The sequence below is a fragment of the Aspergillus eucalypticola genome (genome assembly GCF_003184535.1).
Source record: "Aspergillus eucalypticola CBS 122712 chromosome Unknown BO83scaffold_18, whole genome shotgun sequence".
Taxonomy (NCBI): domain Eukaryota; kingdom Fungi; phylum Ascomycota; class Eurotiomycetes; order Eurotiales; family Aspergillaceae; genus Aspergillus; species Aspergillus eucalypticola.
The window spans coordinates 717791-731861 of record NW_020290292.1 but is presented as its reverse complement, the minus strand read 5'-3'; the positions used below and the strand labels follow the sequence as shown (position 1 = coordinate 731861).

The following is a 14071-nucleotide window of genomic DNA, read 5'->3' as shown; positions in this document are numbered from 1 at the left end:
GTATGCAGTTTATGGTTCCCTATAGCACAAATGTCATCTCATAAGAGAAACCTTATCAGTTATACTTTGGTATTCGAATATGATCGGAATATGGCAGAAAGCTAAATTCTGGTTGCACCAGCAGACTCGGAGATCATCGCTGCGATGACAGTCTTTGCTATACCTTGTTCCCCAAATTAGGAACTACGACCTGCCTTATACAAAGTGAGAAGAGGACCGCTAGAAGCTAGGACCTTATGATGGTTTCAACCAATTACTTGTTTAGAAGAAAGAAGGTGCTTAGATACCGTGACATTAGGAAGGCCACTAAATGGGTCCAAGTAAGTTCATATTGTATTATAGTGTAGGAATGGTGGCCGAGTGTCGCATGGTTCCAGGAAATGAATTAACGTTTTCGAAGACCCCGGATCCGGCCAATTCTGGGTCAGGGTTCATCTACTCCATACGTCAAGCGCGCGCGCGCGCGCCCGGCTGAAACCGAGGTCTAGACGTGCTGCGATAAGCATGCTGACCACGTGACTGTGGGAGCTTCCCTGCGGCCACGCAGCTGCAGTGATCACCGAGACATTATTCCCTGCTTGCTCATCAACCGGAACGTCCTCGGCCTCAGACTACCTATTCACAAAGGATACATAATATACTTGATTTGCATCAACTGTGTTTTTCAGCAGAATCTTCTATTCAAAGCAATCATCCGGCCACATTTGCCGGTTATCAGCTCTTACGCCCTTCAAATGTGTTGTACTTCACGGCCATGATCTTTCGATGGCTCGTGCTGGTGAGCTGCCTTTTGGTGGCTCTTATTCCCCAGCAAAGCTCTGCGAAGAAATCCGATCAACCGAAGGTCACGGCGACCAAGCTTGAACATGAACCCTTTTCTCTCTTCTATTTCGAGGACTCAGAAACTGTTCTTATGAGCCTGAAGAATGGAGACTTCAAACAGTCTTTCAACGGGGGGGAGGATTGGGAAGACGTGGTTAGCAGCGAGGATGGTAGTGTGGCACAACCAGTGATTTTCATACGACAGCACCCGTTCGACAAGAATAAGGCTTATGCTCTCGGTTTTAACGGACATCACTTGGTCACAACGGATCAGGCCAAGACGTGGAGATCGTTCGATATAGGCGACCAGCCGGCCTTACAGCACCCGCCCCTTGTTTTTCATGGTTGGGACTCGAGTAAGGTCATATACCAAAGCGAAGAATGTGCCGGGTTTTTCTGCATTGTGAGGTCGTACTACACGACTGATGATTTCAAGACCGTTAGGCTGCTGCGGGAGAGTGCGGCAGGGTGCTCCTGGGCAGTTGGGCACCCTCACTTCGCTGAAGATTTGAATATGAACCAGGAGTTGAAGGACAGATCACTGTGCGTCGTTCCTGGGTTGAAGGTGCCCTTTGGACACGCCAACCGCTTGGTATACTCGGATGATTACTTCGTCAGTAACATCGAAGGCACAGAGGTGAACTTACATGAGGGCCGGCCTGTCTCCGGTGTCATTAGCACAGCCGCTGTCAAGAAGTTTATTGTGGCCGCCGTCAAATCCAAGGGAACAGAAGAGCTTGCCTTGTTTGTGACAACGGATACGAATACCTGGCACCGAGCCGAATTCGATGGGCATCGGGTAGAGCAGGACGCGTATACAATGTTGGAGAGCACCAACTATAGCCTGCAGGTAGACGTCCTGACTAGCCCATCCAGCAACATGGGTGTCCTATTCACTTCCAATTCGAACGGCACATTCTTCAGCCGCAATATTGAACACACCAATCGCGATATGGAAGGAACCGTCGATTTCGAAAAGATTGCTGGCATTCAAGGCATAGTTTTGGTCAATACGGTGAAAAACCCAAAAGAGGTTGAGTCCGGGCAAGCGAAAAAGGTCATCAGTAGAATAAGTTTCGACGATGGGCGAAGTTTCCAACCTCTCAAGGTTGGTGAAAAGAGTTTACATCTACATTCCGTGACTACCTTCGCCAATATCGGCCGGGTATTTTCCAGTCCAGCACCAGGATTAGTCATGGGAATTGGCAATACAGGTGATCACCTTCAGAAATACACCGACGGCGATCTTTATATTTCAGATGATGCTGGTGTGACCTGGCGTCATGCTCTTGACGGGCCGCATAAGTACGAATTTGGCGACCAAGGAGCTGTGGTTATGGCAATCAGCGATAAGGGCAAATCCAACAAGATTAGCTTTTCTCTTGACCATGGCAAGGAATGGGAATCGGTGGAGATTGAACATAAAATATATCCTACCATGGTCACTACGACACCAGACTCCACGAGCCTAAGGTTTCTACTAGTCGGCAAGCAAAACGAGGAAAGCGGGTACATTGTCTATTCCATTGACTTCAAGGGATTGCATGAGCGGAAATGCGAAGAAGATGACTTCGAGAAGTGGCCAGCTAGATTAGACGAAAATGGCGAGCCAGACTGCTTGATGGGTCACAAACAATTTTTCCGCCGCAGGAAGGCGAATGCTGACTGCTTCGTGGATGAGGAGTTCAAAGATCCTCAGCCGATTATGGAACCATGCAAATGTACGGCAGAAGACTTCGAATGTGAGTTCAAAGGCAGCGAGGACGGAAAGAGTTGTATCCCGGCCTTACTGCCAACGCCCCCAGAAGGGTGCAAAAACCCCGATGATACCTTCATGGGACCATCTGGTTGGAGACTGATACCAGGTGACACTTGCATCCGTGATGGCGGCAAGAATTTGGATCACGATATTGAGTGGCATTGCAAGGATGCAGGCAATGTGCCCACATCTGGCGAGATCAGCGTGGAAAAACAATACTTTGACGCAAGGCAATTCAGTGCTTACTATTACCTAGAACGCCAGTCAAGCAGTTCTGGTAATGACGAGACGATTGTTATGCTCACCAGTGAACGTGCGCTCTATGTATCACATGATCATGGGAAGACATGGAAGCAGCCACTGAAAGGAGAAGCAATCAACAGAATCGTTCCTCACCCATATAACAGTGATGGTGCTTTCCTCTTGACAGACGGTGCTGAAGGCTTTTGGACTGTTGACCGTGGCCAGTCATTCAAGCCTTTCGATGCACCAGCGCCTCCAACTGAGGAACGCCTTCCAACCCTTACGTTCCATCCTCAGTACCAAGACTGGTTGATCTGGACAGGGGCCGTTGATTGCGGATCTGGTGATTGTCACTCCAACGCCTACATTAGTAAAAACCGCGGGGACAATTGGGAGCTGCTGCAACGCTATGTTCAAAAGTGTGAATTCGAAAGCAGGGAAGGCCGTGAAGATAGCACGAACCTCATATTCTGCGAGCAGTTCGAGAATGAGAACAGGAACAACCGACTACAACTGATATCCAGTGAGAACTGGTTTTCAGACTCGAAGGTTCATTTCAGAGATGTCATCAACTATGCCACTATGTCCGAGTTCATTGTTGTGGCTTCAAGAGATACAGAAAAGCCCGACTCTTTGGTGGCGAGCAGCAGCGTCGATGGTAAGACATTTGCGGAGGCAAAATTTCCTCCCAATGTCAATGTCCCTGTCCAAACGGCATATACCGTTCTGGAAAGTTCTACTCACGCCGTTTTCCTGCATGTTACAGTAAGTAACTCGGAAGGGGCCGAGTACGGATCGATTATCAAGAGTAATAGCAACGGAACTTCCTATGTGCTCAGCCTTGGTGCGGTGAATCGAAACTTCCGGGGGTATGTTGACTTTGAGAAGATGCAAGGCATAGAAGGCGTGGCAGTTGCCAATGTTGTCAGTAACGTGAACAAGCTGTCAAACGGGGAGCCGAAAAAGTTAAGGACAATGATTACCCACAACGATGGAGGGCAATGGACCTTGCTTTCTCCCCCAAGTAAGGATGCAGAGGGCAAGGACTTTGGGTGTTCTGTTGAAGGAGAAGGCGTTCCTGGCTGTTCGCTCCACCTTCACGGCTATACAGAACGCAGGGATGAGCGGGACACTTTTTCGTCCAGTTCAGCAATCGGCTTGATGCTCGGAGTCGGCAATGTTGGTGACCACCTCGGTGGCGAAGACGAGGCCGATACGTTCATAACCCGGGATGCTGGCTTCACATGGAAGTCGGTCAAGAAGGGCAGGTACATCTGGGAGTTTGGTGATGCCGGCTCTTTGATTGTAATCGTGCCTGAGTCGAAGCCCACCAAAACTCTTTACTACAGTCTTGACGAGGGTGACACGTGGTCGGAATTTGTCTTCTCAGACGTGGAGATGCAGATCGATGATATCTCCACCGTACCATCCGACACTTCCAAGAGCTTTCTTCTCTGGGGCAAAGAGCTGAAATCGGATTACCGAGATAAGCTCGCGACAGTAAGCGTTGACTTCAGTGGGCTCCGTTCCTCTTCGTGCAAGTTGGACGAGAATAAAGCTGAGAGCCATGATTATTACCTCTGGGAACCAAAACATCCGTTCCAGGACGATAATTGCCTGTTTGGCCATGTTGAGCAGTATCATCGGAAGAAACCGTCAGCTCAATGTTGGAACGACTGGCGTGAGCCTCATGTTCACAGCATCGGAGAGAACTGCCCCTGCACGAGGGCTGATTTTGAATGGTAAGTAGTCTTCGTCAACCGCCCTCCCTTGTTTTTCATTAGCGCTACTTCTTACCTGTAACCGGTACAATTGCTGATTCGGAGGCAGTGACTATAACTACGAGCCCCAGAGTGATGGCAGCTGTGCTCTTGTTCAAGGACTCGCTCCTCCTGATACCATGGCTGTATGCAGAGAAGACCCTGATGCATATGAATACTGGGAACCCTCAGGATATCGGCGTCTCCCTCAATCAACGTGTCAGGGTGGACGTGAAATGGATCATATTGTTTCCAAGCCTTGCCCCAACAGAGAGGAAGAGTACAAGAAGAAGCATGGGATTAGCGGGGTTGGTCTTTTCTTCGCGATCGTCATCCCTATTGCTGTAGCAAGCGCTGTCGGTTATTATGGCTATACTAGGTGGGACGGCAAGTTTGGCCAGATTCGGCTCGGGGAGAATGTTGGTACCTCCCAGGGTCTGCTTTCGCGAGATTCTCTTCTCATCACCGTCCCAATCGCCATAATTGCGGGTGCGGTGGCCGTCATCAAGGCGCTCCCACTGTTGGCTACAAGTCTTTGGCGAAGCGCGAGTGGATATGTGCGCCTAGGACGCAACCGGGGTTACTCAAGGCCTTATGCGTCTCGCGGATCATTTGCCGCCAGGCGCGGCGACTATACTGGTGTTGTTGACGACGAGGATGAGCTTCTTGGCGTGGAAGATCTCGAAGCGGATGAAGAGGAAGAGCTGTAATGATATGGCTCATCCTGACATCTGTCGGTCAACCGTGTCGGGCCCATGAGGTTATGTTTAATTATGAGAACGTCATGTATTGAAATGTGTCTCTATGTACGCATTTTTTGCGTCCCCCGTCTTTATTTTTTCTTATTCTAATCGCCTATATAATGTGCATGCCATAGAGGTGAAGTAGAATCAGTGCTAAATGGGTATCTTGCAATTCTCTGGAGTTTACGAAGTCATACCAATTCGGGAACTGCCCAAACAACTCGAGCCATAACATTTTAGACGTAGCATGACATGATAATCGACGGAGACAGCTTTATCCCATAAGCCGTGCAAGGACTTCGAAAACTTGCATGTCATGGTACAAAGTGAGACATCGACCCCTCAAAGAAGTAAGAGTTTAACCTGAATATTCTTGCTTGCCCTCATATGAGAGGTGCTGATTACGACGACTCTCTAATTAGAAGGCGACTGTATATAATGGAAGCCTGGATAGCCCCTTCGATGCACATGAGCATATTAATTTACCTTGTCCTACGCGTACGTTTGCTTCAAAAGAGCAGCACCGTACATTTTGGATGTTCAATCATAATATAAGGAGAGCGTAGGTCAGCATCATAATCATCATCTGTCTCCCCCGGGAACCAACTACCCTGGATAATCCAACCACCAACCACAAACACCGTTTCCCGCGGTGACTTCCAACGAATGCACCGAGCACAGTAGCGTCGACAGGCAACAGCAACAACAAACAGGACTTTAAATGAAAGGAAGAATCACCCACCCGCTTACACATGCCAGTCACCCTGCTTTACTCCACAATAGCAACCAATGAATAATTAAGCAAATCAAACATAGTGACATGATGCAATGCTCAATGAGTGAAATCACTCGGGCCAAACGAGTTCGGCAGGAGCTGCAATGCGAGCAAAACCAGTTGTCAGCCACTGATTCAGAACAGAATGGATGGATTGGTCAGATATATTACCTCTCCCATTGTAGTAAGAGTATAATTACCCTCACCGTCGTACATAAAAATGGGGAATTCGGAGGTGGTAAATTCGCTCATACTGAGAGATACGAATCATTGTTAGTTAGCAAGTAAGTACGTACGTGCGTGGTTTGTTGTTGTCGCATTATTGTGATGAGGGAATTATAGAACTCCCCGGGTAGCCAATCATTTTTGATTTGCTTGCCTTCTTTTTTTCGCGCAAGCTATTTGCGGGTACAGCACGAAAACTCGGAAAACCAGGGCCAGGGAATAGAGAGACAGAGAGAGACAGAGAGGGTACGTACAACTGTCTACACATGCCGCATGGCGAAGCGGGAGGTTTGATGTCACTTGCGACAGCAATGGCTTTGAAGTTGCGATGCCCGGCCACCTGCAAAGCAGTCCGACGAAGTAAGCAAAAATGCATGAGTGATTTTCTTCAGTTCATTTTCGACATGTGCAAGGTACAGCAAGTAGACACGGAGATGAAATTGAAAAGAAAAAAAAAAGAGGTGTAGAGTTGACAGCTTACAATGGCATTTCCAAACGCTACTCGCTCCGCACAAGTTCCAACGGGATAAGAGGCATTTTCAACATTGGCGCCTTGGACGAATTCACCCGACTCGGTCAGAATGCATGCGCCAACACGGAACTTTGAGTAGGGGCCTGTTGGTGTCGCATTAGTTAGATTTTAGATATATGCCATGGCGGCTTTTGGGTTAGGGGACAGGTGGACTTACAGTATGCGGTATCCTTGGCGGCGATGGCCTTGGTGGAGAGCGTTTCGAGCTCTTGGGCAGAGAGGTGGTCGGCAGCGTGGACCATGTTTTCTCCTTGTCTAGCTTGATGGCTGGATGGGTTTATTCCCAAGAATGAAAAGTCAAACGAAGTTTACAGGTAGCGGGTAGATAGATATACGGATGGATGTAGTAGTAGTAGTAGTTACTGCGCGGGGAAGAGGTCATCTGGACCGGAAGAAACGCCCGTTGTGGTTGTTGTTCATGTTTCCACAACCCCTCTCTTATCGTAAGGATTGACTTGTCTCAGTGTGACTCACGATAATGTTGATAACACGGATAACCAAGAATTATCTATATTAAATCTTCAATTTTTATCTAATCTAGATGCTTTTCTGTAACCTCGGCTGCCTGTGTTTCAAGGTTGTATCGACTCCCACCCGATATTATCCATGATGTCATCACTAAAGTAATCGCCAATTGCCTTTTCGGAATCCCCGCACACACCTCTATATCAACAATAAAATAGAGAAAAAAATTCCAACAAGACGAAAATATATAAGATTCATAAGCATGAAATAATAATGGACAGCAAACAAAAAGAGAATTGTAAATAGATCAACACTCCATTTTCTTCTTCGCACCAATACCAGATTGATGGTCTCAAAAGAAGATGTTGGAATCTAACTCGGAACATGACTGTAGGTATCATACGAAAGCGCCTCAACCGGAAAGTGTATAAACAAGAAGCATCCGACGAACGTCGGAGGGGAAAGAAATGAAGAATCGGGATACGAGAGAGTAGAAAGATATAGGGCAAGAGCTAGAAAAGAAAAGAGAATGTGGGGTAGAAGGAAGCTGAGAATCAGGCAAAATGATTCCGTAGTCCCTCATAGACGGTGAAGATGAAGGCGGAGCTGGGGGCAGATCGAGCGCAGGTAATGCCACAGCCTCGATACAAAGCTTTTAGTCCTTGCTGTCTCCACAAGGCTTTTGCAACTCCCCAGAATGTCTGTCGTTTGCCGTTGTATGCTCCTCGCGTAACATCCTCTGTTTGCATGCGCGATTTGATCGTATCGGCAGGATAGAAGAGAAAATTGTAGCTGACGCCTGCTGCGGCACCTGCAATCATCTTCTGGTAGATAGGAATGGAATCAGAGAATGTTCCATCTTCCTTGAGCTCTGCAGATGGGGCACGGTATGCGCGGAACAGTGCAGATACCCCCTCATAGCCACCGAACCATGCAGCGCCGCCACCAGTCTCGCGAATAAGTGTTCCCAACTGTCCGCGCCAAAAGCCAAGGAGACCATCTTGACGGAAGACAGTGGCTATCAGAGTCAATGGACCAGGGGGGGTTCCGCCAGACGCCGTAACAGGGACTTGCATCTTGCACTTGATAAGCTCAACCGGGGTAAGTGCAAGGGAGGTAATAGATCCCGACGCAGCGCCGCTGAACACCAGTGCCGAGAAAGGGAGGTCATCGGCAGGGGAGTAGACAGTGGCCTTCAATATATCCTGGATCAGACGGTAGCTGAAGAACAAGCAGCTGTTCTCAATGGCAGCACCTGCCATGGGAGCGCTAATGCCCCGGTAGAGCCCGCGTAGGCCATCTGCTTGGAAGGATTGACGGAAACAATCCAAGGGGCCTTTGTATCTGAGAGGAAGATGATCCGGTTGAGATTGGAGCCGCACTTTGACTGTATCGAAAGGGTACTCGATCACTTTGCCTGCCATTCCTGCAGCCTAGTGGGGTCAAACGTCAGTATCATGTTCAGGTCCACAAGGGTTGGGCACGACGACGGTTAATAACTCACCGACCCAAACACGATATCTTTAAAGGCCTCAAGGCCCTGGTTGGGCGGAAGTGTAGGCAACTCCATTGAAATATCATCATTGATTGCTATCGCATGTTCGGCGGCCGCCATCAGGGAAAAGGTTGAATGAGCAGTCGAGCTCGGGTTACACGACACGACTTTGACGGGTGTATGCAAGGAGAGAGACACAGTGGGGGGTAAAAGGATAGACAAGTCTTATCGAGAGAGCATTGTAGTTTCGCGAGCTGTTCGAGGGAGAGAACGGTCTAAAGGGTATTTAAAGACTTTCAGAGTGATGGGGCGGTGTGGTGACTCGACGAGGGGTTTTGCTTGGAGGTGTGCCCGAACCACGCGCGATAAATTAAGAGAGAGCGAACATCGCTTGCCAGTAAAGCGGAACACGAGCCCAAAAGGCCAAGGGGGCAGGGGAAGTCGGGATGTGAGCGATGGGTGGGGTGCGTAGACCTCGCGGCGGTTGGCTGATTGCGGCGAGTGCTGCAACTAGTTGAGTGTGATCCGTCAAACTTCTCGCCGACAAATCCCTCAATTCCATGCCAGACGGGGCCCGGCGCACCACTTCTGCCGAGATCCGGTTATCTGATCGGTCTAAGATAACTTTTTCCTCAAAACTCGGAGGCCCCGAAAAAAAAAAGAGGGCAGCGGAGAGCTAAGAGAATTCCATCATCATCCCGTCTGGAATCTCTCTTTTCTTTTACTCTCTTCTTTCACATCCCAACACAACCCCCCCTTTTGGTCGAACGGCTCGTTTGGCTCTGCCTACTCTCGGTCCGATCATGTCCTCCGCACCTTCAGCTGCTGCCCCCATCAAGGGCATGCGGAAAAATGGTATGAAATTAGCTACCCCACTTTTTTTTCCCTGGCCTTCGAAAATAACTGTTGCTAATGCCTTTCGCTTCTCGGACCCGCAGGAAAAAACTGGCATGATACCAAGAAGCCGTTCCGCCCTACTTCGGGCATGACCTCCTACGCTAAGCGACTGGAAGCACGAAAGCACCATGAAGCCGTGAAGGAACACGAGAAAGAGTTGAAGGAAGAAAAGGAGGCAGAGAGACAGGTGGGATTCAGCCTATGACATGTCTTACAAAAGAGATTGTTAATCTTGCTGACAATCACCTAGGCGCATATCCAAAGAATCAAGGATCGTCGAGCCGCTAAGGAGGAGAAGGAACGTTATGAGAAGATGGCCGAGAAAATGCACCGCAAGCGAGTCGAGCGCCTGAAGCGCCGCGAAAAGCGCAACAAGTTGCTGAACTCTTGATTGCCGTCGGCTCTGGTCCTTCTTTCCTTCCTTATACTCCCAGCTTCATTTCTTTTTCTACCTTTTATTATTTCGCCTTGTCTGTTGATCACTAACCCGTCTACATCTCGTTCGAGTGGTGGCTGATGTACCCCCACGCCGTAAACTTTGTATCATTCACCTTTACACCATGTTTCCTTTCTTGCCGGGTTTGGGAATTACGGCCGATTGATGGCTACTGTTTCATGACAAGTGGAGTTCGCTGGCGACCGTGGAGTTAGAAATCAACCTTTCAGAATAGTATATACTACAATAGATACACCGAATTATCTACATGGTTCCTGACCTATCCATGACAACACATCACAATAATGTACAGAAAAGCCGTGTTACTTTACACGTCAAAGGGAAAGCGCAGACTGTCCTTACTTTCATACATCAGAAGGCTTGGAGTAGTCAAATCCCAATGGAAGTATCTATTCCGAGTCCTGCTGATCCTTTGCGGGATCAGGGGCCAGCGCATGGATCAGCGCTTGGCATCACGTTCAACCACGTTGTGTTTCACCTCTGCTAGCGAGTCGTACGACCGATGGAAAAACATCTTCAGAAACAAACCGCCCAGGTTGACCAACGCGTTGAGCAGTGTTATCCGGGTCAGGGCGTGCTAAGGAAAGTGGAGAGGGTTCACTGACCTGGATCCTTCCTGCCCGCCATGGTTTCCCAACCGTCCAAACAGCTGTCCGCGTCTTACCCACCGGCCCATGGCTCTGGAGCCGCCGGAAGCCAGAAACCAGCACCACCACCCAGCTTGCAGCCCTCCAGTGCCACCAGCGACTATAGCGGAAGTCTTCAACTCGGCCAGAATCACCATGGTCGCGAAGTATCTCAACCTCCCGGTCTGACTGGAGAGAAGCATCACCACCAACTTCTAACCTTCGACGCTCCCCGTCCAAATCGCGTTAAGTCTAAATCTCGCTCGAAGCACAAGCACAAGCACAGTAAATCCGGCGACTTTCGGTTTCCCCGAAGAATGAACAACCTCGCCTCGTCCGCTGGTTCTCGAGGTCTTCTGCCAACATGGTCTGGTAGCAAGGAAAAGGATAACGATACCGACGATGGTTTGCTTAGACCCATAACGCAGGAGACAACCTGGTCGCGCTGGAGCTCGGACTCCACCGCAGCCTTGGGTAGTGGGAGCCGAAAGGGCAGTTTACTTGATGTCATTGACCCGAGCAACAAACTTGGTCCCATTAGGCGTCAAGAGATACGCTCGATGGAAGACCTGGAGCAAGTGAAGAGTAAGAGAAAACAAGGGGAGGAGTAAGTCGATTGTTGTCCGTTCGCATTTGGGATGGTTTTGACTGGTTTGATGATAGATATTTACGGTCTGCCCTGTCAATGATCGGGACCCTTGCAACGGATATCACCCGTAGACTGGATTATACGTACTACAACCTTCTGGAGAAGATTGCCGCATTGAATTCGACCATCGCATCATTCCAGGAGCTTTCTAGTTCTACTTCTGCCCTTTTTGACGACTTCCAGCGGGAGACATCGGGCTTGGATAAGGAAATCCGGAAACAGATGGGGGAATTGAAAGAGTTTCAACCCCAATTAGAGAGGATTAAGACATTGGAAGATCGCATGAAGACGGGGCGACAGAGGGCCGAGGGTCTTAACAGTCGACTCGAGGCAATGCGCCATGAAATTGATCGTTGGGACAAGAAAGAACTAGAATGGCAGTCACGAGTTAACCGGCGCCTTCGGATCTTCTGGACTGTGGTGGTAGCTGGCGTGCTCGCAGTTCTTCTCGCTATTGCGATACAAAATTGGCCGACTACGACGAGTGCAGACCCTTCTGGATTACCTTCGCAAGCATTGTTTCTAACAAACTCGTCGCATGCTCTACCACCAGAGAATGGTCATGAAGCAGTCTCAGATAGCCCGAGGGAAGCATGGCCACGATCTCTGCGGAATCTCCCTTCTCGTCATCATAATCGGCCCTCTGGGGGATCAGTTCCCGTCGTAGCCACGGCTACTAGAGATGATACTAATGTCAGGACTACTCATCCAGACCCACTGACAATATTTGACGAGCTATGAGCGCGCTGGATCTTTCTATTTCCGAGACTCAGGACAACTTTCAAGGCCAGCCTCGAGACTGTCGTATCTCTGTTGATCTAATATGTAAACCATAAATAATGTCATGATACCCATAGTGTCCCCCCAGCATAGCATTTTTGTACATTATGCATTCATAGTCCCGTCAACTATACCTCAGGGCGCTTCGGCCGCCTTCTTCTTCTTCTTATCCTCGATGAGCTCAATATTGGCCTCCGGGATCTCCTTCCCGTACACCTCGAGCAGCCATTCCTTAACATCCTCACTCACATCACCCTGCACGGTAATCTCCTCAGTACCACCCGCAGACCTAGTCATCGAAGAGCCAGTAGCAAACTTCTTGCCCAGGTCCTTGGCGATCTTCTTATTCTCCAACCCATATATATCCAAGCCCGTGATAACGGTAACATGTTTCCGCTTGTTCCGCTCAACCCGCTTAATCTGTACCTTGGACGCCGCCTTCCGCTCAGCATCGCGCGCCTCAGCCGCAGCAGCCTTGGCCTCCTTCTTCGCCGCATCCTTAGCTGCGCGCTCCCGAGCCGATACCGACAATGTAGCGAGGTTGGAGTTGAGGGCTTCTGCATAGCACAAATAGGTCGCAAGTTAGTCGACTGATCTCAAAGACCCGGGAGGTGGGCGAAGGGGGGAGAAAAAAAAATAACGAACCCTCAGAATATAACGACTGGTACATGTCCGGATGGGCTTCCTTCAACCAGTCCTCGCATTTCTTGGCCGTGCCGCCGAATTCACAGTACTAATCGATTTCGAAATTAATGTTAGCTGGCTGCCCCACACGCCCTTTTGGGTGGTATAGATAATATAATGCCGGAACGAGCAGAGGTGGGGGAGGGGGTGTTTGTTCTCGAAGACGAAGACGAGAAGCTTGGGTTCGACTGCATGGGGTGTGTCTATGTATGCGTACCTCCGGAGGCAATGTGCAAACTATCCATAGTAGAAGATTCAGTTAGCTAATAGATCTTCTCTCTTTAAAACATCACTACCAAAGCGATAGCAGAGACAAAAGAAGAGACGACTTACCTCCACAGTAAGCAACATGCTTAGCCTGCGATTCAGCAGGAACCGATTGGGCGACTTCGGCCATTGTGATATATCCAGGGATATAAAAATAGACGTATAGAGGTATGAAGGGTAGAGATTCAAGATATTATGGATCGATATATCTGGACACAAAATCTCGTTCGCGCGGTATTAGGTAGGGCCCCTCCCGCCGCCGCTGTCGACCGCCCTCTGAATGAGCGCGGGGTCGGGTCTGGATGTACGTATTTCCCGCTGGGTTGCGGTTTGGTTTTTGAAGCTAGGCTGTTTTGGGTAGTTACCTATCGATGTTATCTATCTGTCATGTGATTTATGCCATGTTCATATCGTGTGAAGAAGGCTTAGGTTTGGTTTTGTTGTGTGGGTTATTGAATAAGATGGAATATGGGAGGATATGATTATTGCTTCCGTTTATTTGGGAGCAGAGTTGCGTTGGGTACATTTTGGTATCATGGCTACTATACTAATTTGCTGGGCTGGCGGGATCCTGGTATGTTATGCCTCGTAGTGGAAGATTTGAAGCTGGTTATGATGCATTATTCTCTGGCTAGAATCTTCTGTTATTGTCTAATGTGATGTCTGTATGAGGACTGGACTCATTGAATGCTTTTGGATGGTTCGGTTGGTAAGCTATTCTTGAGATATTCTAGTTCACGCGCTGTAGCAGAGGGGGGGAGGAGGGTATGTGTACGCTCATATCGTAAGCGAGTACCTCTTGGGCTTGCTATGTTAGGCCAGTCTAGAAGCTGCAGTCAGTTGAACCTGGCATTTTTTTTGCATGATGTTTTGCCACACGGGTTGAAGTTGT

The 14071-nt window shown here is 49.0% G+C and overlaps 6 protein-coding genes across 6 annotated transcripts; 3 read left to right on the top strand and 3 right to left on the bottom strand.

Moving 5' to 3' along the window:
• The first annotated feature begins 589 nt into the window (after positions 1-589).
• BO83DRAFT_418619 (vacuolar protein sorting/targeting protein 10) lies at positions 590-5507 on the top strand. The gene is made up of 2 exons (XM_025534825.1): positions 590-4566; positions 4655-5507. Exons 1-2 carry the CDS (start codon positions 755-757, stop codon positions 5292-5294), a joined length of 4452 nt encoding a protein of 1483 aa, XP_025386559.1. The 5' UTR covers positions 590-754; the 3' UTR covers positions 5295-5507.
• Positions 5508-6237: 730 nt separating this feature from the next.
• On the bottom strand, positions 6238-7101 carry BO83DRAFT_316525 (cytidine deaminase; the record flags this gene model as incomplete). Its single annotated transcript, XM_025527663.1, has 4 exons — positions 6238-6355; positions 6582-6667; positions 6809-6942; positions 7017-7101. The coding sequence occupies 4 exons, from the start codon at positions 7099-7101 to the stop codon at positions 6238-6240; spliced, it is 423 nt and encodes a 140-aa protein (XP_025386558.1).
• A 777-nt stretch (positions 7102-7878) lies between these two features.
• amcA (putative mitochondrial ornithine carrier protein AmcA/Ort1) lies at positions 7879-8939 on the bottom strand (the record flags this gene model as incomplete). The annotated part of the gene is made up of 2 exons (XM_025527686.1): positions 7879-8757; positions 8829-8939. The coding sequence occupies 2 exons, from the start codon at positions 8937-8939 to the stop codon at positions 7879-7881; spliced, it is 990 nt and encodes a 329-aa protein (XP_025386557.1).
• A 560-nt stretch (positions 8940-9499) lies between these two features.
• Positions 9500-10350, top strand: BO83DRAFT_379936 (CGR1 family protein). Its single transcript, XM_025531623.1, has 3 exons — positions 9500-9674; positions 9758-9903; positions 9967-10350. Exons 1-3 carry the CDS (start codon positions 9623-9625, stop codon positions 10105-10107), a joined length of 339 nt encoding a protein of 112 aa, XP_025386556.1. The 5' UTR covers positions 9500-9622; the 3' UTR covers positions 10108-10350.
• A 342-nt stretch (positions 10351-10692) lies between these two features.
• BO83DRAFT_438869 (uncharacterized protein) lies at positions 10693-12348 on the top strand. Its single transcript, XM_025536134.1, has 2 exons — positions 10693-11406; positions 11463-12348. Exons 1-2 carry the CDS (start codon positions 10799-10801, stop codon positions 12187-12189), a joined length of 1335 nt encoding a protein of 444 aa, XP_025386555.1. The 5' UTR covers positions 10693-10798; the 3' UTR covers positions 12190-12348.
• On the bottom strand, positions 12249-13419 carry tma22 (putative RNA binding protein Tma22). The gene is made up of 4 exons (XM_025531622.1): positions 13246-13419; positions 13130-13149; positions 12874-12961; positions 12249-12785 (listed from the first exon to the last, which is right to left on the bottom strand). Exons 1-4 carry the CDS (start codon positions 13307-13309, stop codon positions 12364-12366), a joined length of 594 nt encoding a protein of 197 aa, XP_025386554.1. The 5' UTR covers positions 13310-13419; the 3' UTR covers positions 12249-12363.
• Positions 13420-14071: the final 652 nt, after the last annotated feature.

Excerpts from the sequence above, each read along its gene's own strand:
- BO83DRAFT_418619 (XM_025534825.1), top strand. The coding sequence starts at position 755 with ATGATCTTTCGATGGCTCGTGCTGGTGAGCTGCCTTTTGGTGGCTCTT. Across the intron at positions 4,567-4,654 it reads ACGAGGGCTGATTTTGAATG|TGACTATAACTACGAGCCCC; the intron begins GTAAGTAGTCTT and ends ATTCGGAGGCAG.
- tma22 (XM_025531622.1), bottom strand. The coding sequence starts at position 13,309 with ATGGCCGAAGTCGCCCAATCGGTTCCTGCTGAATCGCAGGCTAAGCAT. Across the intron at positions 12,962-13,129 it reads TTTGCACATTGCCTCCGGAG|TACTGTGAATTCGGCGGCAC; the intron begins GTACGCATACAT and ends GAAATCGATTAG. Across the intron at positions 12,786-12,873 it reads CCAGTCGTTATATTCTGAGG|AAGCCCTCAACTCCAACCTC; the intron begins GTTCGTTATTTT and ends TGTGCTATGCAG.
- BO83DRAFT_438869 (XM_025536134.1), top strand. The coding sequence starts at position 10,799 with ATGGTTTCCCAACCGTCCAAACAGCTGTCCGCGTCTTACCCACCGGCC. Across the intron at positions 11,407-11,462 it reads AAGAGAAAACAAGGGGAGGA|ATATTTACGGTCTGCCCTGT; the intron begins GTAAGTCGATTG and ends GTTTGATGATAG.
- BO83DRAFT_379936 (XM_025531623.1), top strand. The coding sequence starts at position 9,623 with ATGTCCTCCGCACCTTCAGCTGCTGCCCCCATCAAGGGCATGCGGAAA. Across the intron at positions 9,675-9,757 it reads CAAGGGCATGCGGAAAAATG|GAAAAAACTGGCATGATACC; the intron begins GTATGAAATTAG and ends TCGGACCCGCAG. Across the intron at positions 9,904-9,966 it reads AAAAGGAGGCAGAGAGACAG|GCGCATATCCAAAGAATCAA; the intron begins GTGGGATTCAGC and ends ACAATCACCTAG.